The sequence below is a fragment of the Saccoglossus kowalevskii genome, chromosome 3 (genome assembly GCF_978046115.1).
Source record: "Saccoglossus kowalevskii chromosome 3, keSacKowa6.1, whole genome shotgun sequence".
NCBI lineage: Eukaryota > Metazoa > Hemichordata > Enteropneusta > Harrimaniidae > Saccoglossus > Saccoglossus kowalevskii.
The window spans coordinates 24,882,618-24,909,875 of NC_140643.1; the positions used below are offsets into that span (position 1 = coordinate 24,882,618).

Genomic DNA, 27,258 nt, shown 5'->3' on the forward strand with positions numbered 1-27,258 from the left:
TGATCGATCTGAATCAAACTCTGGCATATCTTGGCTCTGGTTAGGCTCCGACCGTGTGAATGTATTGGAGATAATTTCTTGTTAATCGGTGGTAAGAGTAGTAATTCGGCTCCGATAGAATGCTGCCGTATGCACATAGCAAAAGTAGTCACTGCTAAATACAATAAAAAAACAACCTAATTATCAAATTCATTAAATATTTGTTTATAATCTTTACACAAAACAAGCAAATTGTTGATTCTAAACAATAGCCTAACAGCGTTTGAACCGAATGTGCGAACATGAAGTCGCTATCATAAGACCGTAGAGGGAGGGCACTACCCGAAGGGAGTAGATGAGGGGCTCAGCCGAACAGCTTTGGGAGCCCTTAATTTTCGTTAATGACTTTCTAAATTGATAGTAACAATTACATGAGCCGTATATAATACTGATCAAACCGTACAAAAATTGGAGCCTACGCATTCTATTTATACATCAATGATACACAATCGTCTCAATACAAACTACCCCTCTGTGTTATTCATCATACTTACTCCAACATGGCTGAAAATATCACTGTCGAAAAGATGCAACAGACGTTTTGCAACAAGGAGCTCTCTGTGACCGAGCGTTTTCGGGGAATGTTCACCCTGCAAGATCTAGGCAGCGAGAAAGCCATAGATAGTTTGCTCACATTCCTAGACGACCCATCAGCACTGCTAAAATACGAGGCAGTATTTTATATTGGACAGATACAAGACCCAAACGCCATACCATATCTGATTAATGTACTGGAAGACACAAGTCAAGAACCAATAGTGCGACATGAAGCAGGTAAGTATTTTCACCAATCGCTCGTGCTTTACTGTATCTGTAAGTTTTAAATGCAATTAGTTTCTCAAGGTCTATTCAACATCTGTCAATATCAATCAACTGCTTCTCCGACAGGTTTTCAACAATACAGGACTTCAAAGTCAAATTATGTGCTCAATAACAATGATTAAGTAAAGTTATGTAAATTATTTTTCCATGATATATGAACTATATGTGTTTAACCTAAATTAATTTGTTATCAACTTACAAATAAATTATGTTCTTGTTTTTTATTATAGGTGAAGCACATGGTGCTATCGGTTCGAAGTCAGTGTTTAATATACTTGAAAGGTATAGATTTGATCCGGTGATCGAGGTGATAAGTAGAAGTTTTCTGTAATTTGTATGGTTTGTGGCAGGCTTGAAAACAAAATGGCCGTCATGATATCACGTTAAGTCAGCTTAGATTGATATTTCTGCAGTAGTACCAGTATTTGTACAGAATTTGAATGTATAATCTATATATCTGTGAGGAAATACAATGAAAACAGAAACATCATGTCGAAAGTATACACTCGCAGAAATTAGTGAAATACGTTTTAGGGGTAAACAGAGAAAAAGGTTTCATAGTTAAAATTTCGTTATAGAGACTGAAATCATAACAATGTGGCAATATGGTGTGGTTTTTGAAAAAGAGGTATAATAACAGCTTTTGCTCTTGAAAAATCCCAGGTAATTTGATCATATTTCCCAAAAGCAGTTAAATATAGATGACCCGGTCATTATATTACATTTCCAGACTTGAAAAGTAGTAATTCATGGGTTTTGAAAGTTTTGGAATAATATTAAAAATAATAATGAAAAATAGAACAAAAACTAAAGAATTCGAATTGTAACTGAACAGCTTGCATGCGCGACAGTCAGACGCATATTAAAACAAATACACAGATTTTATTTAAATTAGTGAGCCGAATAATGGATTCGAGCAAAACTAATTGGACATACAGACTCAGTTGGACGAAACAACGAACGGCTATTAATATTCTGTTGCGGGAAGCACATTAGTTCGTTCACAATCTACTTTGTTAACAGTCACACACATTTACCACTAAAATCGTTTACTAATTTTATTTTATTTGATCTTAGATTGCTGAAACCTGTCAATTGGCACTGGCAAGAATCAACTGGTTGAATAGTAATAAACATAGTCAAGTCGAGAATCAATACAAATGTGTTGATCCTGCTCCAGCATCAGATGACGATAATGTTCAGTCATTGAAAAGCGCATTGCTGGATGAGTCGTTACCATTGTTTGACCGATATAGAGCTATGTTTGCATTAAGGAATAAGATAAGCGAAGAATCAGTTCTTGCACTTGCCGAAGGTACGTATTGTTTTGATCGATGTATTATTTGTAATGCACCACTGTTAAGATTTGCCGTTTACGTTACAAGTAAATTTGAGAGCCTAGTTGCTGTGGCAATGCTGGCCACGAACATGGCTGAAAGAAATAACAATGATGACGTACTCGTACACACATATATCTTGTGTAAATAATACTGGTCAGGTCTATATAATTTAACAGTACGTTTACTGAACGAAAGCACAAACATATTCATAACCCACTTATCTGCTAGGTATGAAAGCCAGTAGCGTAATGCTACGACACGAATTGGCGTTTATATTTGGGCAAATGAGAAACAAGGCTTGCGACGCACTTGGAAGGAAGGCCGATGACACGATAGTTACAGTGTTGACTGACGCTTTGAAGAATTCTAACGAGAGTCTAATCGTTCGCCACGAATGTGCGACTGCTCTGGGAGCAATGGATAAAAAGAACTGCACGCACATCTTGGAAGAATATTTGCATGACGAAGAGGCTGTTGTCAGTGATAGCTGTCAGATTGCCTTGCATGTGTATGCTCACTCATTATTTAGCAAGTAATTGAAATGATGTTAATATATTACATATGTTACTGAAAGCTACCACACCATCATCTATAGAGAAACTAAATCCACTCACCCTAAAATAGATAGTCAACTAGATTATTTTTGTTTCTGACTCTATAATGGATAAGATGGTTTTAAATTATTGATCTAGCATTCTTTTAGGTTCACCTAATAATTACATACAATATAATGGTTTAAGGTGTTAATCGATTGTGAACAAGTAAACAAGGTATTATATTTCTAACATGTCTCTATTGAATAATATAGCTCTCTAGCTCTAAATCAGTGATGTTGAAAAGGCAGGCTACTATGTAACATTTTGAACTGAATTATTTGTGATTATATTATTGTTGAAAATCAGAGTATAAAAAACAATCAACATATGAAATAAATAAAGTTGTGAATTTGGGGAAATCGAGTAGTAATGATTTTGTGATTTTGCTTGTTGAGCAAATTATTTAGTATAATATCAAACGCTATTATTATTCTCAAATCCATATTTAAAAAAAATAGAAACTTTTTAAAAAGCACACTTTATGTGTCTTCTTTTCTTCTTCAAACATATTGGATTATTCTTCATCTAGTTTAGCAATTGCTCCCATAGAAATGGTTTCAGTTTTTATTGGCCTGCATCAATCTTTGAATATCACTGGATGATTGTTGTTCATACGGAACTCAATATGATTGTTATATTTCTTTATTCATTTGTTCGAAGTAGATACCTTTGTATCATCTTGATTCATTAAATAATTGAGCTGGTGTTTTTTATTAGTCTATTTTAATTACATTTAATTTGTTTTTCCCAATAGTTTAATTATTATTATTATTATTATTATCATTTGCATCTCATCTCATATAGTTCTTTTGTAATTTTAATCTTACTATTTATTTTAGTATATATTTGAGATTGCTTTTATTGGAAAAAGAACGAGAATGAAAATTAAACTTGAATATACGATATAAGCCTTTTCCTTAAACAAAATAAAAAAACAATTAATGAACAATGTAATGGCGTTCTTGCAATCTCAAATCACCAGAATTGCTTGTGTCTGTTAAACTAATGTTTCTTTCTCTCTCGTCATCACGCTGCTGGCAAATATTGTGGTCACATGAGAAATCGCTAGTACACACCACACCCACAATTATTGTCTGTTCGTCAATGTTTATGCACGGTGTATGCAAGTAATAATTCATGTTGGAAACGGACAAGTAGGCAAACATACAATGACATACAGTGACAGTTTGAATATATATGCATGTATGACAAACCGGTATTATCTATTATTATATTTAAGGTAATGAATGATACGACGACCTGGCCTGCGTATTTATCATTCATATTATTGTCCCATACTATATTATAGCTATAGACCGCCGCGGGCCATCATAGTATTATAATAGCTTAACTACCCAGACCATCATATTATAATAGATAGACTAAACACCCAGACCATCGTATTTCCGTTGCTGTATCTCAGTGTGCGTAGGCCAATACTCGTATACATCGTGCGTAAACATTGGCGAACAGAAACTTGGGCCGCGGTGTGTACTAGCTATTCCCTATGGAACAAGCATTGTGGAATGCTATTTATTGCAAGAATACAAAATGTACAAACAACCGTTGTGTTCACCGGCAAACTCGCCAGGTAAAAGGAGCATGCGCATTATGTGGGATTTAATTAAAACTTTATAATACATTGGACAATTGCGAATTTGATACACGTAACTTTGGTTTGCAGATCGGATTCAAAATGGCTGTCTGGTAGCCCCTTAGTTTAAAAGAATGCCATTTTCCAAATTTTACACATGCTTCATATATTATGTCACACATATGGACGTGCATTTATTTCACGGCTCAATTACAGAAAATGTATATGCAAACCACGTGATTTCCATATATAGCCATTTTGAATTGAAAACAGGTCAAAATACTTACAAGTGAAGTTCAAAATCGCTGGTTTTTCAGTCACAGGGTATCTGCGACCTGCATTGATGAAACTGTGTTCTTAAATAGGTTACTCATTGATATTATTCTGTGTTATACTTTCGTTGAAAACTGATATGGTATATCAAGCAGCCATACGAAACAGTTTACGTTACGAGAGTAACCTTTAATTTTAAGTCAAACTGATTTTGAAGATTAATTATACATTTTTTTTACATATTTACTCACTTTCATGCGGGAAATATCATGCTACAGCCGAAATACAGTAATAAATACTTTTCTTCAATAACATTTTTTGTATTAAAGGTAATGTACAAATTTGCAGAAATGAACTAGTTGATTATCAAATATCTCGAGAATCACTCATGAGATTTCAAAGAGACATGGTAAATAGATATTCTTAGGTAATCCATAAACGTAATTTGTTTAGGGTTTCACCATGCATGTTATTTACTTTATTTGCAATATCTCAATATCTAGATGTTAACGGAACTTGTTACATATGTGGGATACTTCACAAACGTGATTAGTTTATGGTGGGAATCAGTGTTTCTTAAATTGTGTTTGAAGCCAATGACATATCAAGTAATATGTGTAGTGCAATAAATAAAACAGTTACGGTACTCGCATGACATCTGTATCAGTACCTTCATGTCAATAGCCAAACATCGCCAGGCAGTTCTGTGGTTTAGGTTGTAATTGAGTCTTCATCATCTTAGAATCATAAAGTTACTGTTATTGTTAAAATTAGTGTATGCAGGATTCTCTGTCCGACGATGTTAGATGAAGAGCATTTTCCAATACGATTTGTCTGAGATGAAGACCAGGTTCTTAACTTGTTTCCTGTATAGACATTAGACATTGTGCATAAATTAGCTAATTTTCAAGTGCCCCACAGGTATCCTACGAACCACTCATAGAATTCCAATGAAACTTGGTACATAGCTGGGCTATTATCATGTGCAAACCTTTCGTTGAAATTCATGCCTTGTAACCTGATTTGCATTTACGGAACTTGATTTAAATACTTGGTGCTCTCTGATTGTTTTTTACATCTCAAGGCGCGTAACTATATTAGCCACCAGTTTTTTTTATCTAACTTATTCAATTTAAAATATTTTTCATTTCCCTTTTGTATTCCTCCAATATCTTCAACATACAGTGGTACTGTCGTACTTTTGAATAATGATTGTCCTAGTACCATCAACTTCGTTATGTCTCAGGGTGTCTGTAAATTGTTATAGTAAAGTGTACATATATACAAAGTTACATTTCTTATGAGATGTTTTGTAATAAATAGTACTAAATATTATAATTAGTATTATTACTATTATTATATGTTACTATTTCTACTTCCGCAACACAGATATGACCTCAGTTGTCGGGAGTGCAATTGGCTTGACGCAAATTATATCCCTGGGTCACTTGTAACGCCAAATAAATATTCGTAAAATAATTAAATATTTGGATATTATCTGTCCTGTGTACATTGCCTGTGACCCTCATAGCACAGCCAATTTCGTCATTTTGTGACTTTTTATACAGAACGTTTCTTTTCATGATAAAAAAAACACATTTTGCACCAATTGTTAAAGACACAAATGTCGAAAAAAATAGTATTGACATTGCATGAGGCATGTATAATAAGTTTTCTGACAATCTTAGTTCGCGTTGCAAATAGTGTGGTTCTTGGTTTGAATGGAGCCTGCAAGATTAGCATTCAGTATTAAAATTGTTCATATAAACCTCAGGAATTGAATTTTATTGGTGGAAAAGTGCACATAGTCGACGACGCAAAACTGTGGTTGCATTTCAGCTGATACAGTCGTGGCCGTTCCACGCCAATTTCCAGAAAAAAACGCCTTCCTCTCCACCAATATGAGTTGGAAGACAATTTGGCAGACTAAAACAATAAGGGCCCTCAAAGTTGGACTCACGATACTACACAGACAGGCGAAGAGATTTGAACACCGAGGATAATGTTGGAAATGACAGATTTCCCGCTACACATAGTTGAATTCTGAAGTATTAACTACATGGCGATAAGAAAATGCTGATTGGTTTGTCTTGTTCATACGCACTAATTCAGTATTATACCGAAACGTTGTGAGTACCGGTTTATTATATAGATGTAAATTAAGCTATGTAATATTATTTAGATCGTCAGTCTATTGACTGCGAACAAAATTGTAATACCGCCCTCACATGTACATTGTGCACACATCTATACAATTGCTGACAGAGGGCGCTACTTACTATGGTGCCACAATTCATACACGATATTTTCACACCAACAATACAATAATAACGTATCTCCGTTTGAACACGATCTTCCTTGTATTTTTTTATAAAATAAGGATGTTTTGATTTTAATAAAAGAAAGCAGGGAGTAAAATGGTATTCAATAATCTGGGAAATTTAACCCATCCCTGAAAAAATAAACTAAATCAAGTATTATTTTATCGATTGCATAAATTAAACATACAAACTTCTAGTAAACATGATTTGAACTAAGAAAAGACAATCCGCACCAAACATATTTAAAAACAATATTTTACTACGGTACCTTGTGAATATATAAGGTGTAACTTTTATATGTCTCGATAATTTGACCCGAAAGTAACACAGCAGTGTCACTGATTAGGTGTGCTGGTAAACATATACTGAATTTACATTCATGTGAACGAAATATCATTGGTAAGCAAAACTGAAATGCAGTAGTAGTATTCCAAGCAATCTCGAAGTGTTCTGAAATCATATAATAACACACTGTTGGCAACACGCAAAACAGCCAGGGCTCAACTCATTCCGGCTACTGTACATCGCAACAACGTTCTCCCTTATATCAGTGTCGTATGGTTTATTGTTATTTTTCTTCTTCATCACGTGAATCATACTCATCAACAAAATTATCTGAGTCTGTCGAGTGTTTTCATTTTTTGTCTTGTTATCAAACGCCAATACTCTGTTACCGCACTTATAAAGCAAATTTCTTAAAAATTCAGGAGTGTCTTGCAGAAAATTTGTCAAAGAAACACCGTCGTCCGATAACTGGTCTTTCCTTGCAAATAGAACGATAAAATATCGATGAATGTCCGGTCCAAAAATTAGTTCCAGATCCCTCAGAAATTTCTGATGTTCTGGCGTGAGCCTATCATTGATGTTGAACGTCAGAATAATGGCATCCAGTCCACCGCCTTCCATGTTTGCGATCTCGGTACACTTGCTGATTTCCAGAGCCACCGACCTCGGAGTTGGACCACCCGGTCCTCTATTAGTGCTGCCATCGCGTAGAAGTAAAGGCGGGGTATCGATGACGATCAAGTTATTTTCACCACTGTTTGTCCCCCAGTCTGTCTGTGATAGACACCAATGAACGCCGAGTACGGAACCTTTCCACGCCGAGTATGTTGTTACCAGTTGAACTTTTACCGCTTCCTATCATACCGACCAACACTATAGATACTGTGTTTTTCCTCAATGGACTTCTGCTATCGATAAATTGTCGAGTACTCATAGCTATTCTGTAAACCAAGTGGTCGGGAAGTTTTATAATAGAATACAATGTCTTAATCAGGTTAAACGTATATGCACTAACTAACAACGACGTCTAACTTACTTGTGAATTGAAAGTTGGTATTTCGTACAGCGTTAATGAGTTAAAGAATAATTCGTCGTGTACGCCCCAAAATTATTACGATACTGTCAGTTTTACCTCGTGATCCCGACTATGCGCAAGCGACGTGACCTATGTCATGTCAAGCAGCAGAAATCAAAACATTAACTTTTAAGCGTTACACGCAAGTCGTATCCCGCAACTCTAATTTACTGGCAGAGGTGCTTACAGGACATTGGCATTAAATAGTAAGTTCATTCAAAGTCAATTTTGGCGCTATGCAATTTCGATGTGTATATGACTACGTAAATCCCATGATTATATTCAATTGCTGGCGAAACCGAAAATAAAGCATCTGCTCTTTACTCAACTGAAATTCTAGTTTATTCATGACGCACGTTTACGGAGAACTAATATACATATGAAAGCTGTGGTTTCAAACAGCAAGACAATACGTAATCTCGTACCACGCGTGTGTAGAGATGCACGCGCATATTACCCTCGTAGTGCTCTTCATTCAGTTAGAGGGCCTTTTACGTCTTGACATTCAATTTTGTCGTGAATTGTGTCATCTAGTCGTTTTACAGTTTCTATAATGTAATTTCCCCGGATTATTCTTTACGATGTTTTTATTTGGATGTAAATTCTTGTACGTACCGAGAAAAATGACACATTTTTACAGTGTACGAAAACAATATTTGATCGATTAGCCTGTGATTACAGAATTACGGAATTTATTTTTTCAATTTACGTAGTACGAACAAAAAAATATTGCAATTACGTTGAACGAAAATAACCCCCCCCCCAATATACGAAATGGTGTATGTAGTTCACTGGCACTGAAACGCTCGTAATTAATATTTACCAACTTTATGTGAATAAAACCTTAACGCGTGTGCCCTCTTGTTCATAGTCTAAGTAACTTGCAACACACATTGTTCGCTGAGGGCATACTTCCAAATAAACTTTCGAAACCGACAATCGGCTATATCTCGCCATTATCCCGCAAGCCGTGTACTAGTATATTGTCTCTGTCTTGTACATTTCGTCAGCTACACTAGAGGTAAGCTTAAATAATTACTTTATAAAAGTAATGCTAGTGTCGACATACATGATCGGATATGTGGCGTTTTATTATTCGTATTGCGTTCATCATCTCATTTTTGACACAGATACAAAAAAGACGAAGGTTTGTTAGTCGTGATACTAAAAAAACATTCTATTCAGTTTTTAGAAAACATGGCTAGCGACGATGGTGGATGTAAAACCCTCATTCTGGTCATAGTTGGTCCAACAGGTGCTGGAAAAAGCGCTACTGGTAACACCATCTTAGGAAGACGTAAGTTTGTGTCGACATTGTCTTCCGTGTCAAAAACAAGATACATTGAATGGGGTAAACGTGCTATTGGAGATCGGGACGTTGTGGTGATCGACACCCCCGGCTTGTTCGATACCCACGAGGAAATGACTCCAGAAATGCTAGCCACTGAAATATCGAAATGTATCGGTATTGCTATGAGTCAAGGTGTCGGCCTTGATGCAATTATTTTAACAATGAGTGCCGATCAGCGCATGACAAAGGAACACATGTATACAATTCAGTTCCTCCGAAAACTGTTTGGTGAAGAGATGATGAAATACGTAGTGTTACTCTTTACCAGAAAAGATCGACTTGACGAGGATGATACATCATTGGATGAGTATTTGTTTGACGTCCCACAGTTTCTTGCTGATCTATTGGAGGAGTGTGATCGTCGTGCCATAGCGTTCAACAACAAGACAAAAGATGTTGAAGTCAAAGAGCGTCAAACTGCTGAACTGTTGCACATTATTGAAAAACTGAAAACGGTAAACGGTGATAAGCCATTCACTAGCAACTTGACAGATCGCGTTAAGCGAGCAGTCGAGGAAGACCGGAAGAAGAACTACAGCGGACCAGGCGGTAGTGACAAACAAAGTGAAGAAATTGCAAATGGATTCAACATTACAATCATCAGAAGTATCGCTTCATTCATTATGGAATTTAGTCAGAAAGCGTTCGTTTTAGCGAAAATGATATTCGAGATCAGTCCTAAACAGTGTCCCAAGGAATAGCCCTAATATGCAAAAAAAATCAACAAAATCGCTGTTTAAGTATTACTCTTATATACCACATCTAACGATTGCCCGCTGAGTAGTAAAACTTTTGATTGACCATTTTGATGTCGATAACGAAATAATGAGGTTGTTGCATTGGTTATTTACATGGTCACGAAACCTTTAATTACCAATGCTTTGGTATACATTATAATGTAGATGCTTGTTACGTATCTTGAGCTTTGAAATTATTTCATACTTGACTGTGTGATTTATTAATTATTATAAATTACAGATAATATGCATTGCTGGTTATCATAACAATGCCGTTACTCAATGTTGACTATTATCTTAAGTACGTTGTATTTTATAGAATAATTAGATATAGCTATGCGCTCTATAAAATATGTTACATACATTTTGACCAATATGTGCAAAATCTCTACTCGATTAATAGGCAGAAGCAAACGTTCAAATTATTACTATGCACAGAATAACACATAGTTGGTACACGGATAAAACAATCATTATAACAAAATTAGTATTTATTTGCATCATTATCTCATCCATACATTCATATTTTCAGTTTGCTTAAACTATGCTTGTATGTCTTAGAGATAATTGTTTTAGTACTCAAGAATGAACAGCTTTTCCAGACACATACTGCGTTCGGAAGTATGTAAGGAAAGCAGTGTTTTTGCATTTTAAAACTTTCATTGTTTTTTAATTTGAAATTGTTATAGTGTTTATTAATAAAGCAGTAAATACTTTTACAGTGAAGTCATTGGTCAATTTCCATTTTGTTTGTCTGTATTGCATGGTGTACCGACATTAAGTGTTCTGCTTAATCGCAAAGTTGATGTATATGCGCGTGCACCAGACGTGTTAAATATGCTTTATACCAAGGTATAATTTTTAACAAAACATGTAGGAACGTCGATTTGTAATGGGATTCTATGCAATTTGATTAGCAGCCAGTTGTATCGCACAAAAACAGAAATATAAAACAAAAACAAAGGTACTAATATGTTTCACTGTGTCGCCGTCTTACCACCTGTCATTTTATATAATCAACTCGATCAAACATGACTTCGCCAATATCGATTAACTCGTTACACATCACCAACATTGCAATGAACATAATTTTTCCATAATTTGATTTATTCAAAACCAAAAATGAATACAGTACATTAAAATAAAAAATATATTTGGTGATATTCATTTTGTCATGCTGAGTACTGATTATATTAAATTGTGGCTCAACTTATGGTTCAGACTCATAGCCACAGGTAGTATGGAACATCCCTATTTTACGTGTACACATAAATTATATATAATGACACTTTCAATGACAAAGTGCGTTTTAATCTGACGGTATCATGTTGTCCTTATATAGTAACAGCTATTTGAATCACACAAACATAATTTGTATTATATTACTTGACAGCAACAAATAAGCAAATTTTCTGTATACATTTTTTGTTACCCATCATTATTAACTTTGCGGTTCTCTTTCACAGTTGTCATGTAAATATGCACACTCTTAAATTGATTAGTTATTTTAACATTATTAAACATGATAATCGTCTGTCTTACTGGTGAACAGGCTGACTCAAGCGCCTACGGTTTGGATATGTTGTGGTATATGTGTAGATTTCCTAATAACTAAAAATAGACGATTTCTTCGAAGCTACACAATGGAGCGTTTAGTTTTGGTTTCGAATGTTTTTCTTTCATCAGACACATTCCTCGTAAATCTACTATGTACAATCATACATAAGACTTGATTGAATGCATCAGATAGTTATAATAAGTTATGTCTTTGCTGCATGCTGATGGTCGGTGAGGATCGCTTCCACCATGTCAACTACACATATTTCTATGGGAAACCATGTCACAGGTCTATTATTTACATTGTCCACTGTTTTGTTTGGAAATTAACATGGTAACGACTGCACAGCGATGAAGACACCTTTCTCCCTATGTTTTACTTATATACGGAGATGAATGCACCTAATGTAAAGCACGTTTCGGTATTTACATGTACGGAATATTCAACGCCTACATGTTTCTTTCAAACAGGCGACCCAACAGTCGGAATAGTGAGACAATGTTCTGTACGATATGATATTAATTATTTGTCATGGTCATTAGTGTTCTCATAATAATCATGCCATATCAAAGCCATTTAGTTAATTGCTGCCATGGCAATTACAAGTGTTATTCTCTTGTTACAAATCTCATTGAGGTCAACCCATGGTTTACCAAAAGTGACAGAATATTTCCACAAATATTGAGAATTAAATATACCGTCACCGATAGCAGTTGTATAAAAATGAGATTTAAATTCAACTTAATAAGCTAATATTATTTCGAATTGTTGTATACTGAATCATTGTTATTTGTCTATCAAATATAGTTTATTTAAAACCATTAACGTAAATAATTTGTCTGTGAGAACATATTTGTTCTGCTGGACAAGTCGGCCTAGCACGAACACTCTGTTTCTTAGTAACTAAGAATAGATGAATTCTTCGAAGGTGAACTATTGAATGTTTACTTTTGGTTTTGTCAGCTGTTCATTCTGTCACATGCTTTTGAGTTCTGTTCATGACATATAATCATGCGTGTACACAAATATTAATCACTCTGGCAGAGCAATCGTTGTGCAGCACATATATTGTCATTCTTAGTAATTATAAATGAATTCTCCGAAGCTATAGAATGGGTAATTGCAACTTTCTGTTTGTCAGCTATTCATTGTGGTTCATCGTGGTCCTGAATCTTATCTATGTTGACAAGCATTGTGAGAAATAGCTTATTCATCCAATGGTCGCGCAGAATAGATTCATTCAGCACATATAGTCGGACTGTAGTGTGTGTGTAGACAACATCATAGCCACACAGTGCAATAAATTTGAGCTTAGCTTCGTAAAAATGTGGTTGTACCACTGTTTTATTATCGTTTAACATGATGTGAACCAGTTCTCTGATTTGATATTGGACTGGATATTACAAGATTCATAAGGAAATCACCAAGACTAAATGAAATATATCATATCACTATGCATGTCAAGTATCCAAGGAATGTAGCTTTAACAGAAAGACGATATAAACTTGTTCTAAAATGAAGAGTACCTAAGAAGAAGAATCAGATTGTCAAATAAGGTGATGAAGTATCGTTTAAAACAGATTATACAAAGAATATATAATATAATTTTACTGTGCTAAAGATCAAACTATGGATGTGAATTGAAATTATGAATTCAAGTTTTTATTGTACATTACGCACTACTGGATTTCTGCTAGTGATAAAGTTTGGCATTAAATGCAGAACGGTGAGTGAGCGTTATGAATGCTTGTTACAACAATATATGTATTTTGTCTAGAAAATTTGTGACGGAAATGACGGAAGTATTTTGCACTCAACAGTTAATGTGTTTTTATTTCAGCTATGTCGGCAGATATTTGCCTAATTTTTCATTCCAGGGTTTCAAATTAGATTATTGCCGTTACTGAGAAGGTAAGTGTGCACAAAACATTACAGAACTTGGTACATGTTAAAGATTTTTCACTAAAAATTAATATGATGTTTTTTATGAATTAATTCTACCTAAGACAGTTTCTACTTCGGTGGAATTAAACTTTGTAATGTAAAAAAGTGAGCGGGCGATATAACGAGAACACATAGGTTATGCCAAGTACTTTTTTTTTAGCCAACTGTACAGACCAAAAGTTATTATGTCTAAAATCATCTCAGCAATCACGCCTATTAGAGAAGATATTCCCTTTGCAATACTGTCACATTGCATGTCAGCTGCCACACCCGGGGGTAGTCCTTTGTAGTTCTTTTCTCTATCTCTTTCAACTGCTTCGGTGATTACTCCAGTGACTTCATCGCTGAATGGCTTGCCGTTCTTTTGCATCATCGTCATCAATTTTTGGATCAATTCATCACGTTGAGAATCCTTTTCATTTTCATCTTTTGTTTTGTTGTCGATCCCAACCACACGATTATCACACTGCTTTAGCAGCTGTTGGAGTTTACTCGGACAGTCCTTTAGAAAATCAGTGAGCGTTTGGTCTTCATCGAGTTGGTCTTTTCTTGTAAAAACTATGGTAACATACTCCAGAAACCTTTCTTTAAATATTTCTTTGAATATTTCCACAGACTCAACAAGTTCTCCCGTGAATCGATCATCAATGCTAAGAACCAATACAAATGCATCGATGCCTGGACCATGAGTTAGTGCCATGGTTGTACACTTGGCTATTTCCCTAGCAATTACTTTGTTAGAGACGCCATCACGTGTGTCAAAAACGCCAGGAGAATCAACTACGACGATTTCTCTTGCTTTATATGAGCATTTCCCCCAGGCGGCTTCCGTGGTGGTTGACGACGCACTACGCTTAGATATAAACCAATTTCGCCCAAGAATGGTGTTCCCAGTTGCGCTTTTACCAGACCCCGTTCTTCCAAGCAACAGCAAATTTATTTTCCTGTTGCCTGTTGCCATAATGACAATATCTGTAAGAAAAGCATTTAGTTCACGTTATCGATTTTGACCTCACATATGCAAATCCAATCATTACATTCTGTGAAGACAGATACGGAAAAAACTTAAAAAAATGAACGAACTACCAGTCTAAAATCTCTGAACAATCTGAAGCGGAAATACTATATTAGTTGGGAATGCATGGACATAACAGCTAGAGGTGAACAAGTTGCACATCGCCACCTAGAGATTATACTGCCGCGCACACACTTACCGTGAGATGTCAGTTGTTCAGCCTGTACTGCAGAGACTTTAGTGACTACTGACCAGAGTTGCTTGGGGTATTAGGTACCCCTGAACCAATAGCTGTTATTTGTGGCGTTTTTCCCGAAATAGTTTTCTCAGAATTTCCGCCTCAGAGATGTTCAAGTATCATGTTTCCCAAGATGCACTGCACTATAAAACCACTACATATATGTAAACTACAGCAACCAGAACAGTGGCCATACACTGGCTTCAATACAACAGAATAACCCGTGTCAGTAAATGTCATTCATCGAATCGAGGGTTGAGTAAAGCATTCAATGTTTTGATAATTAAACTCGTCCGTGACAGTGACAGCTTTCGCAAAGATAGACAACATTAGCATTTAGTTTTACTGGCAAGGAACTCATCGTGTTTCATGTTTCTGTGTTCATATATGTAATTTCGATTATTTACACGTAGGTGTTTTCACTTCATGGGGGACATAAATGTTCACAAGGAAATTCCTAATAACTCGTGCTGACCATTATTTGTGAGTGGATTATATTTTACATGTTGTTTGTGATGTCGTAGTTTCGAATCTGCTTACAATGGCGAGATGCGTTTGCCGCGAGTTCGAATCCCGGGTTTCACGTTTATGTTCGTATAAGTGACTGCAATTTCGATTATTTCACTCCGGTTGGTATATTGGTACCCAAGGATCTTTGTAGGCCATTCTAACCATCGAGCTGAATTAATCTCAGGGGTTAGGGACTTGAAATTCCCATGTAATTGTAAAAGCATATTCACTATGCCCTATATTAAGTTCCAATTTTAGTGCAGTGCAATGTGGCGTAACGTGTCTGCTTTGAGTGGCTATGTGAGGTTCTGAGTGAGATCGTGTCAAGCATCAGAAAGCAAATTATTAACCTTTAAGCGTAACATTCAAGTCGTATACAACGACTCTAATTTATTTGCAGGGGTGCATGCAGGACATTGGCATTAAATAGTAAGTTCAAATTCGTTGATGGCGCTATACAATGTTGTTATGTATATGATTAGGTAAATCCTTCACCTATGATTATATGTGGGCAATTTCTAGCGAAACAGAAAATACGAAATGTGATCTCGAGTTTATTCATGCCGAACATCTATGGAGAACTAATTTACATATGAACGCTATGGATTCAAACGACAGTACCAGACAATCTCGTACCACGCATGACATCATCCTTTATTCTGAATCTAGTACTTAGTCCATGTTTATTTCAAAACATGTTTCAATATATGCAGGACAGATTGACCTCTCGCCTATACTATAAATAGACTTCATGTCTGTTTACTCAGGCTAGGTACGTAATAGCAACCAGTAGTTGGAGCAAAGTGACTTAAACACAGGATCATCGAATTCAATTAAATATTGGTTATGAATTATGAATGAATATTTGTTTAGCACAGCTATATTTTATTGTGAGAAGTACGGTGAATCGAAGGTCTGTTGGTTATTTCGACTGATTTCCATTCATCAGATAAATTACTCGTTAATATAATATGTACATGAGACTTGACTGAATACACGAGATAATTATAATAATTTGTGTCTTCGCTGCCTGTTTATGGGCGGTGAGGATCGCTTCCACTTTGTCAACTATACATATCTGTATGGGAAACCCACGTAACACGTCATATATTATCCACATTAATCACTGTTTTGTTTAGAAATTTACATGGTAACGAATGAAAAGCGATGAAAATACCTTTTTCACAATATGTTACTTATATTCGGAGATCAATGCACCACATTTAGAGCACGTATCATTCGTCTGTGAGAACACATTTGTACTGCTGGACAAGTTGGCCTATCTCGTAAACTCTGTTTCTTAGTAACTAAGAATAGATGAATTCTCCGAAGGTGAACTATTGAACGTTTACTTTTGGTTTCTTAAGCTATTCATTCTGTCACACACAAAAGTCAAAAATGTTTTAAATGAATATCACTTAAGTTGCATATGTGTTAAATCTATTCGCGTACTTGGTATTACTCGCTGATTAGTTAAATTATTTATTATGTCAATGTACGTGTTTTTTTATCCATGCATTATGACGTAGAAATTTTACCAATATATTCTGAAGTAAAATTACTCGTTGAGGGCATACTCACCATTGATACACATAACCACGTGACCATTCTCGACGCAATTAGCATAACTCAGATATTCTCTAACAATATTTATACCGAGCGAGGCTTGTGTCGACTTAACACCACGTAGTGTCACTAAGTGCTATTTTAAAGTTAAGTTTTTGAAATGTCTTTGATGTGACTTTTATTTGGATTTATTAACACAACTCACAACGATTTGATATATCTATTGCAATTGTGGAGATCTCACAATAGGACTCAATGTTTTTCACTATATTTTCCAGAAAACATGGCTAGTAGCAATCATGGAATCGAACCCCTCATTCTGGTCTTAGTTGAGCCAACGGGTGCTGGCAAGAGCGCCACTGGTAACACCATCTTAGAAAGTTGTGAATTTATGTCAACGATGTCTTCTGTAGCTAAAACGCGATGTACCGCATGGGGTAAACGAGTTATTGGAAAGCGAAATGTTGTAGTGATCGACACCCCAGGCTTGTTTGATACGCGCGAGGATATGACTCCGAAAATAGTTGCCACTGAAATATCAAAGAGTATCGGTATTGCTATGAGTCAGGGGCTGGCCTGGATGCTGTCATTTTGACAATGAGTGCTGATCAGCGCTTGACAAGAGAACACATGCATACGATTCAATATCTCTGTTAAATAACTGTTTGGTGAAGAGATGATGAAATACATAGTTGTACTTCTCACAAGGAAGGATCAACTTGAAGATGATGGTATTTCATTGGATGAGTATTTATCCGAGGTCCCACAGTTCCTTTCTGATATATTGGAGAAGTGTGATCATCGGGTCATAGCGTTCAACAACAAGTCCAAAGACGTCCAGATCAATTGGCGTCAAACTACTGACCTGTTGAAAATTATTGAGAAGATGAAAGCAAAAAATGGTTATAAGCCATTCACCAACAACCTGACGGACCGTGTGAAAAAAGTAGTCGAGGAAGACCGAATGAAGAATTAAAGCGGACCAGGTGGATGTGACAAACAGAGTGAAGAGATTGCGAAAGGATCTAATACATCAGTTATTGAAAAGTTTATTCAAATGTATTACAATTTGGGGAATTAGCGCTTGCATTTCTTGAAGTTGTGCTCAAATATAAACAAAAATAAATATATCCTCATCACTTTAGTTTGTTAATAGTTTAAAAATGTTTAGTTATTGTGCATAATTTTACTTGTTGATCTGTGTCGATTAACATTGCATTCAATATCTCTGTACTTTCATTCGGTCATATGTAACTAAGATATCTGGGTCAGAGGTGATTGGGTCTACGCTGCTATGCTTGCCGCAGCCCTGTACCTTAATTTGAATATAAAATTGTTTTTTTTTTATTTTAAGGCAATTATTCAACACGATTAATAAAATCTATATTTTCATTTTTAAAATCAAAACAAACAAAAAATGTTATGATTTTCCAACCGTACTTAGATATATATTGTTATTCTTATAACTGACATAGTTATAATGTATATATAAAGCAGTCCAAATCGGTGTTAATTACTTAAATTCATATTTCAAATTACCTCACGTTCTATCTCATTCCCACTGTTCGTTCACATCAACAATGTAAAAATTATCCATTATTAGTTGATGTAAACATCAAAGAACAAGGTGATCCGCGGGCGACGCGTATAGTCTGTATGGAGTGTGTGTGTGTCTATAAGGGCCGGATCAGTTATTATAGACCGGGTGGGCCGGCAAATTCCGGGGGGCCTCCTTATTTATGAAGTGATCAGTCTTTTTCATACAGCATTTGAGGGGGCGCCTTATTTATAAAATATTGCAAATTATGAGTTACAACGTGCCATACTTTCGTCACAGAATTTTGCAAGTATAAACTGCTACTTTCTTTTCGGGTTGGTATTATCTGCATTGTATTTCTATAGCATTTCGAAATTATTACACTAGGAAATATCGGCATTTTAATTATAATTTATTGCGGTACACCACAGAAACCTGGCGTATGACAGCAAATGATATAAAAACTTGTGAAATGAAATATTAACAATATTGCAACAACTAATGCCAACACATTAAATGTGAAAAGAGTACAACACACTCTGTTGCTGTAAGTCTGGAATGTGATTTGTAAATATAAACTGTAAACAGAAATAAACTAGATATAAATTGCAATAATGTCAATGTAAATGTTGACAAATACAGTACATGACAACACCCTGTAAAGTATGGACGGTTATATCTCAAATAATTTATATTGACTACAGAACAATGAATTAAATAAAAATATAAAAAGTGCTTTATGTAAATGTGTAAATTATACCACAGTAAATAAATATTAGTAAGTGGAAATAAATAGGTTGACAGATTCTAAGCTATTAATTGTATGCAGTTTGCAATCGCTATCACATGACTAAAAGTATGGAGATTTACAGGAAACACAATAAAGTATGATATTAAAAAATAGTAATGTAGAATATATATAAAATAATATAAAATATAACAAATATCTTATTTTTCATTTATATTCCTATATTTCCCAGCTACTTCTCCTTTTTTTCCTCTTCGTTCTTTTATCTGTATCCTTCTCTTCATATTATAAAACATCTATTTCTTCCTTAGCACATTGCTCTCCTACTACTTCTCCATCTTCCTCCCCTCTTCCTCTTCTTCTTCCTTCCCTTTCTCTTCTTCCCCCTCCTCCAATTCCTGCTCCTCCTCATGTATACAGTATTGACGTTTGAGTTCCTCACAAAAGTGTACAACTTTCTTTCTGGTCAGTGAAGAGGAGGATCACAGCGAAGTGCGGTATACAATGACAACAAGATCTGGGAGACAAGCAGGCACTTGAGGACATGCACTGTTTCGCTAATTTGTAGAAACATTTATTTTTCACTCAATGACTATAGAATGCGACAATCTACACCAACTAACTATAACTAAACTAAATAGGTAACTATAAAAATGTTCTAAAAAGAACTGAAAATGGGGGAGGGGAGTCACATCACTTTTTTTCTTTGTCCAGATGGGGGAGGTCACCATAATTTCCATTGTTCATTTTGTTTCTACATTTACAAAAAAATGCCGGCCCAGCCCCGGCCATAAAAACTGATCTGTCCCTATCCCTATTAGAGCGCTCCAATTGTCCATTATTCGTCTGTGACAAGTTTTTTCTGAGGAACAGGACAATCCAGCAAGTACCGACTATACGCGGTGGGATATGTGTGTTGATTTCTTGGTAAATCATCAGTGAATACCGAGAATTTACTAAATAATCTACTGTGCATGTCATCTAATACTAAATAGACAATTTTCCGTTCACAGTGAGATCTCGTATTATACAAACAGGACAAAGAAAATTCATAGCGGCGTATTTTAGTCAAGACAACTCGTGGAATTAGACAAACGCGAAACTTCGTTTAAATTTTCTCCCGCTATTGACGATGGTCTGTTTTGATGAAGTAAGAATGAAGTGGGTCTGCCAAACAAGTGTTGCAAGAAATATTTAACAAACCGCATGTAAAAAAACAGTCTGATATGTGCATCCCCTGTGATAGTGTGTAGAAAGTTATTGTGGCTGATTTATCAGAACAAATATTGACAACACAATATATATGTTTAAGGTTAATTGAAATTCGCCATGCGTACTACCTATGCTGGTGTATGACAGAATGTGAAGAGTCAAAGTGGGACAGTATGTAATTTTATTTTAAAATGCACATTTATTTGCTTAAATTAACTTACACTATGTATATTTCCATTGTATAATTTGTTGTATATATGCCGAGGTGAAATACAAATAAAAAACAATCATTATGTTTGTAAACCATCAAATACAAAACTGTCATTATCACAGTCATTGGCTATTTGAAACATGATAGTACAGAACATATTGATCCAACACGTACCGTCTGCTTGTAGTAGTATTTATATGCGTTGATTTCTTGGTAACCACGAATCGATGAATACGCCGAAGAAACGCAATGAAATACTTGGCATTTAGCACACATTAATGTACTTCATGTTGACCACTCATTCAAATAAACAACTAGTGAAAGCAAGATTTATTATTTTTGCTTTTGAACATTTCTTGTTTGTGGCTGAATGTGGATTTATCTGTTTAGATTAGAGTGCCAAACATCTCTATCATTTACCTGTGAGGGACGGTTGACCCGTCACGTACTGTCTTGGGTGGTGTGACGTGTGTAGATTTCTGAGTAACATAGTATCCGCAAATTCTCCAAATCTACTGAATACAACACTCAACACGTGATTTTGGTTTCCACCTTTTTTTGTTTAGATAATAATGCTCTCTTCAATCAACACTGACAGAACAGTTTTGCGAAAATTGCCGGTTTTCAAACAAACGCATAAACTCCCGTTCTAATCTTATCTATATTTTCGAATGTTAAAAAAGGTTGCAGATTTCCTAGCAATTATTTATGTAAAGGTCATTTCAATGTGAAGGTAAATATTTATAATGCTATAATTTGAAAATTTGATGGAATCTGTTGGCCAGAAACCAAAACCAGGCTATCAGTTTTAACCACAGCGCCGTTGTTGGTAATATTATTCCCGAACCCAAATAGAATAAAATTATGAAGCAAAACCATATTTTTGAAAACCAATACATATTAATATGTTCACACACATCCGTTGGTCTTATGCAAATTGTTAATGTGTGTCTGTCAAACTAGTGTTTGAACAAATATTTAACAAATCGCATGTCCCATGAATTATTACTACATGATAGGCTGATCCAACACGTACTAGTATAAAGTGTGAAATCTGTAGGTTTCTTAGTACCCAAGTACTATCTGAATTCTCCGAAGTTGAACAATGAAACACTTTTTCTATGATAAACTTTGAGTTTCATATATTATTCATGCTTTCACTTTCTTTTTTCTACGACTTATCCGTCTTGGCAAATAAAGAATGGCATCACACATAAGTACTTTCGTGGGCGTCGACTGCTTCTCTGTCAGAGCAATATTAAACACAATACAAGAGCCGTTTAGCAAGCTCGCACGTCCTATGCGTCGTGTTTTAAAAAGATTCATGTTATTTATGTTGAAAAGAAGATGGGCAACCGGTTTACTTTGTCGAAGCATAGATTATTCGGACTCGAAAACAGAGGTAATTAAATAAATGAAAAAGACAACCAAGTAGATGTAAATAGTTTATTTATAACAGTGCATATATAAGAAGTAACTGACAATCACACCGACAAGTATAAGCTTAGTTGAAGGATCGTTAATAACACGGTACCATAGTTGATATTATATTACAAATAAATGCTTACTCAAGCTTTATAATTCAAACATATGTTCCAAGAAAATTATTTGTTATTAACTAGTCTTATAAATGACGAATCACAAGCTGCCCTTTTGAAATCAGGAGTACATATTTATGAAAAATAATTCAAAATTCAAATCTGCATCAATCGAATGGTAGGTTTGCCAATGACGTTCTTCAAAAAATCACTCAGTGTCTGATCTTCGTCAAGTTGGTCTTTTCTTGTAAAAACGATTGTGACGTACTTCATCATGTCCTCTCCAAAAAGTGTTTTGAATATCTGCACAGACTGAGCGTGTTCTTCAGTGAATCGATCATCAAGATTGAGAACTAGCACGAACGCATCGACGCCATTGCCATACCTACACACTTGGAGATTTCCTTGGCTATTACGTCTTTAGAAACATCCTCACGTGTGTCAAACACACCAGGCGTGTCTATAACGACGATTTCCCTCCCATTGCTGCGTTTGCCCCACTTCTTGTTTATGGTTTGGGACACTGCACTACGCGACGCATCAAAACTTTTGTCTCCCAAAATAGTATTACCAGTAGCACTTTTACCAGAACCTGTTCGTCCAATCAGTACCAAAATTAACTGATCAGTGCCGGTTGCCATGATTACAACAAGCTAACTGTAATGACAATTTAGATTTCGTTTTTAATGTATTAAAGATACATACAAATCACGAACATTTATACACCCATCACGAAAGTTCGAACTGACTATCAATGAAAATACGCCGAGCCACTGCAAGCAGACGCGTATTTCAATATGCCTAATGTATGTTGAAGTCGGTGTACTTCCCAAGATGCATTGCATTATATAACCCTTCCAAATGTCATCATTCGTGACCGGTGGCTGAACCCATGAACAGATCATACAGCGTAAAATCCAGGGTGTACATATATTTTTACAAGAACTATTGATGCCGGGCACTGCCCTATGACAGCGGAATTATTCAAGACGTTGGTGTTATACTGATAATATATGTGTCTGGCGTTCGTGAACAATGAATGTGTGTGTTAGAAAGTGCGAGCGTTGACGGGTGCTTATACAGCAGTTTGCCACAAGAAACAAATGAATATGCCATGTTTTTCGCCTACACAACTAGGTTGTAGCATGATCTTGATGTCATAGTGACATTGACTACCTGACGCATACCTAGAATACATTCCATTTAACACCGCATACGTTAGAATACGAGTCTGCAACACACTCACTCCTCTGATGTATATTTATAAACACCATTATTTCCATGTTGGCACAACCATAGACTTTTGATTGATTGGTAGGTTTCTGCCTTGGTGAAATAATATGCATAGGTTATTGGTAAATAATGCTAATTTATGCAACTATCAGATCATGAGTTTTACGTCAACTCCGCGCATGCCCGCCAAACCATGGGGGTGTGTTTTGTGCTACTAAATTCAAAATATAGATTACATTACATACATTACTCGAATTTAATGACTATAACGTTTGTTAAGATTTATTAAACACAGTTCATGACTATAGTTGTTAATGGACTTACATTCTAATTGTAACCATAATATATCGTAGTTGACTGTGATGGGATCGCATGTGTATATTTCATATGCCCAGCTCTGACGTTATTTTATTTCATTTTGATTTATTAATGCCGTACAACTTGTACAATGTAAGTACAATTCTTTACAGTGAGTTCTTACAAATGCTGCACGGTGAAACAGACTACGAATGACACAGCTGTCTAACAGTAATATATTGCCAGAAAGTCTCTCTCGGTCACCATGGTTCAACAAAACACTCATTCACACTCTGTACCCTATTCCCCTTGACGAGGAAACGCATATATGAGGCGATTTCAGAATTGGATAATAATTTGCACAGAATATTCAGATATTGTGAACAAAATTTACAGCAAATTCATCAAGCAAACAAAATATAGCAAAAAAAAAAATAAGTGAAAAAAATAAATATTATGCACAGATTTGTTTGTCATTGCCCAACCCAGATGTTCTAATCATCTACGCCTAATTGTATTTCAACAAATCTTCTAGCGACCATATCCAATATACTCTAACACATGGTGATACAATCGACACAGCCTTGAGCTTAAAAATTGAACAAGACCGCTGCTAGTCTCATTCACACTCAGGCGACACAATCTTTCCATTTGTAACACGTTTTCTTCATTTTCTCTCATGTACAGGAGAGAATCCATGTTTTCTTTTCTCATTCCATCAACCATAGATAAGAGCTCTGAAACTTGGGTTTGTCTGACATCGTTGTCACGAGAATTGTTTGCAAACGCTACCACGCGGTTGTCTATTCTCTTTAGTAACCCACGTACAGAGGGTGGCGTCTCCAATAAGAAATCTTTGACTGATAGGTTGTCTTCGTCCAACTGATCTTTTCTAGTGACTAATACGATACCGTATTTCGACAAATTGTCATCGCCGAAGTAAAGGCGAAGCCAATCAACACTGGCATCATGTTCTTTCGTAAGTCGGTCGTTGGCGTTTAGTGTCAAAATAATGGCGTCAATGCCGCGACTCTCGGATTTCGCCATGAACATGCCTTTTCCGATCTCTTGTAATACGTGTTCAGCTGTCATCTCATCACTGGGATCGAGAATAGGAGGTGTGTCAATGACCACGATTTCTCGCTCAACACCGCATGTTCCATATTCTGTAACTTTGGTTGTACAGATATAAGATCGCCCACATCGAAACTTGTGTTCACCCAGGATACTGTTACCAGTTGCGCTTTTACCGCTCTTGGTCAGGCCAAGTAGAAGAAGTACCAGCTTCTGTCGACAATTCGACAACTCCATTTTCTCTGCAGAAAGAATTAGGACAATTAGTAACAGGCTTTGCTTCACATTGCAACGTGTAATGTTTATACGTCATAATAATTCAATACCGTGGTGGATTTATAGTAAATGATTGGGTAACACAAAACAATGCCACAAAAAAACAAATACCTTAACTCGGTAGTTAGCTTAACGGGATGAAATGAGTATAAACAGCCTCCAACGTATTTCACGGCAACACAGCGAAACCTGCAACTAAATATGACTTAGTGTGGGTGTGCAGTCGTGTCAATAAATGGTGGCGCTGTGCTGAATAAACTAGTATAAGACGGATGACAGATCTTTAATAGTCTTGCTGGAAGCCGGCGTAGAGGGTAGTCAAATCCATTTTTCACCGATTCATTTGTCAATGTTACGTTGGTGGCGCTGTTTATTAGATCACAGCGTTGGCTCAAAATTATATTCTCGGAAAGATGCAACAAATGCTTTGTAACAAGGCCTTTTGGGGAAATGTCCGACAGCTGACTATTTATAAAATTCACGACTGGAAAATCACAAATAGATAATTAATGGATTACACACGGTCGCATTCCATTAATAAATTGCGTCTAAGAAAGTATAATCTTAATAATCAGTATTATGTTAATTAACATATCGTGTTATGTCGATTATTATGTTATGATTTCTTGATTATTATGTTATGTTATGTCGATTATAATGTTGTGTGATGCTGATTAGAATCTTGTGTTATGTTAATTATTGTGTCCTGTTATGTCAATTATTAGTATCCTGTTTGTTCGCAGTCACCTTTCAACGAAATACATTTCATAACGTGAAACAATAAATTCGACAATAGTCCCACGATTTCTGTCGAATCAACTGTATCAGTAGTGTAGATCTTCCGATTACTATTTATACATCAATTGTGGCGATTATTAAGCCGTGGTATGTCGAATTATGGCGATTAGTATTGTCACAGTGTAAGGCCTTCTTATTGATGTTGAGAGGGAAACCCACAGAACTCGAACTGGACAGGGGTTTCACTGCTAGAATGGGGTAGACAAGACAATAGTACTGGAAATGAAATATATACATACCAAAATATTAAGTTAAAGCTCCTGGCTTTAATACTTCTCAAAATAATTACAATAAACAAAGCAAAGAATAATACAATGAATAAATTCACTAAAATGGGGGATTGCCTAGTGAAGTGTGCATTGGTGATAACTCAATCACAGTTCTAGGATGAAGAAATTGATGACAATCAATGGCTTCTGCAACAGAACAACGAAGAAATACAGAAGTCTTGCTTGCAGAGGAAAACTGTTATTCTGGATGCCACCGTAGATAACAGCAGAACGCAAAGCAGTTCATACAAATCTCACAGAATGACGATTGAATCCTGTATCACTTGTCTCATAATATCGCAGCAGCAGCACATAGAGTACTCAGTTGAAATGGTGGTCCCCAACTGTCCTCAGTCTAGTATATTTATACGGAATAAATGACTCAGAATCAGGTACACCACATGGGTATCCACAGGAGCCAATCAGAATGTAGTCTAGCCAGCAGTTGTCTCGCAATGACATGCAAGCACCCACGTAGGCAAGTCAGTAGCTCGTAAACATCCTTAGTTATGTAAATCACAAGCACAACTGGTAGATTCCAATTATCCTTCCTGTCAATCACCTTAATGGCAGTTATCAAACGCAAATCCACACAGTTTCTTCCCATTCTCACTCATACTTGCAGGGTTTTAGGTAATATATAAACACATATAGTAAAGAACGCCGACAATTATGTCATGTTATGTCGAGTTGTATCGATTTTTATTAAATTAAATCTTGTTATATCGATTCTTTTATCGTGTTATGGTGATTATGATAATATGGTATGTCGATTGTCGATTATGTTATGTCGATTATGAT

The 27,258-nt window shown here is 35.8% G+C and overlaps 6 protein-coding genes across 7 annotated transcripts; 3 read left to right on the top strand and 3 right to left on the bottom strand.

Moving 5' to 3' along the window:
* Positions 1 to 541: 541 nt before the first annotated feature.
* On the top strand, positions 542 to 3,523 carry LOC146747600 (deoxyhypusine hydroxylase-like). The gene is made up of 4 exons (XM_085496533.1): positions 542 to 813; positions 1,092 to 1,168; positions 1,939 to 2,176; positions 2,430 to 3,523. The coding sequence occupies exons 1-4, from the start codon at positions 567 to 569 to the stop codon at positions 2,735 to 2,737; spliced, it is 870 nt and encodes a 289-aa protein (XP_085352659.1). The 5' UTR covers positions 542 to 566; the 3' UTR covers positions 2,738 to 3,523.
* Positions 3,524 to 7,125: 3,602 nt separating this feature from the next.
* LOC146747601 (uncharacterized) lies at positions 7,126 to 8,417 on the bottom strand. Its single transcript, XM_085496959.1, has 2 exons — positions 8,307 to 8,417; positions 7,126 to 8,211 (listed from the first exon to the last, which is right to left on the bottom strand). The coding sequence occupies exon 2, from the start codon at positions 7,889 to 7,891 to the stop codon at positions 7,442 to 7,444; it is 450 nt and encodes a 149-aa protein (XP_085353085.1). The 5' UTR covers positions 7,892 to 8,211; positions 8,307 to 8,417; the 3' UTR covers positions 7,126 to 7,441.
* A 41-nt stretch (positions 8,418 to 8,458) lies between these two features.
* On the top strand, positions 8,459 to 11,159 carry LOC102800694 (uncharacterized). Of its 2 annotated transcripts, none has more exons than XM_085496958.1 (2): positions 8,459 to 8,551; positions 9,531 to 11,159. In XM_085496958.1, the coding sequence occupies exon 2, from the start codon at positions 9,543 to 9,545 to the stop codon at positions 10,395 to 10,397; it is 855 nt and encodes a 284-aa protein (XP_085353084.1). In that variant the 5' UTR covers positions 8,459 to 8,551; positions 9,531 to 9,542; the 3' UTR covers positions 10,398 to 11,159. The 2 variants fall into 2 exon arrangements, with proteins under 2 accessions (XP_085353084.1, XP_006825686.1); XM_006825623.3 differs by lacking the exon at positions 8,459 to 8,551 and adding an exon at positions 9,276 to 9,366.
* A 2,148-nt stretch (positions 11,160 to 13,307) lies between these two features.
* Positions 13,308 to 23,151, bottom strand: LOC102800584 (uncharacterized). The gene is made up of 2 exons (XM_085497393.1): positions 22,869 to 23,151; positions 13,308 to 14,907 (listed from the first exon to the last, which is right to left on the bottom strand). Exons 1-2 carry the CDS (start codon positions 23,149 to 23,151, stop codon positions 14,072 to 14,074), a joined length of 1,119 nt encoding a protein of 372 aa, XP_085353519.1. The 3' UTR covers positions 13,308 to 14,071.
* LOC144343816 (uncharacterized) lies at positions 17,368 to 18,428 on the top strand. The gene has a single exon (XM_078006223.2). It carries the CDS (start codon positions 17,941 to 17,943, stop codon positions 18,238 to 18,240), a length of 300 nt encoding a protein of 99 aa, XP_077862349.1. The 5' UTR covers positions 17,368 to 17,940; the 3' UTR covers positions 18,241 to 18,428.
* A 995-nt stretch (positions 23,152 to 24,146) lies between the features above and the next one.
* On the bottom strand, positions 24,147 to 25,591 carry LOC100377854 (uncharacterized). Its single transcript, XM_006825621.3, has 2 exons — positions 25,502 to 25,591; positions 24,147 to 25,356 (listed from the first exon to the last, which is right to left on the bottom strand). Exon 2 carries the CDS (start codon positions 25,349 to 25,351, stop codon positions 24,572 to 24,574), a length of 780 nt encoding a protein of 259 aa, XP_006825684.1. The 5' UTR covers positions 25,352 to 25,356; positions 25,502 to 25,591; the 3' UTR covers positions 24,147 to 24,571.
* Between the last annotated feature and the right edge of the window lie 1,667 nt (positions 25,592 to 27,258).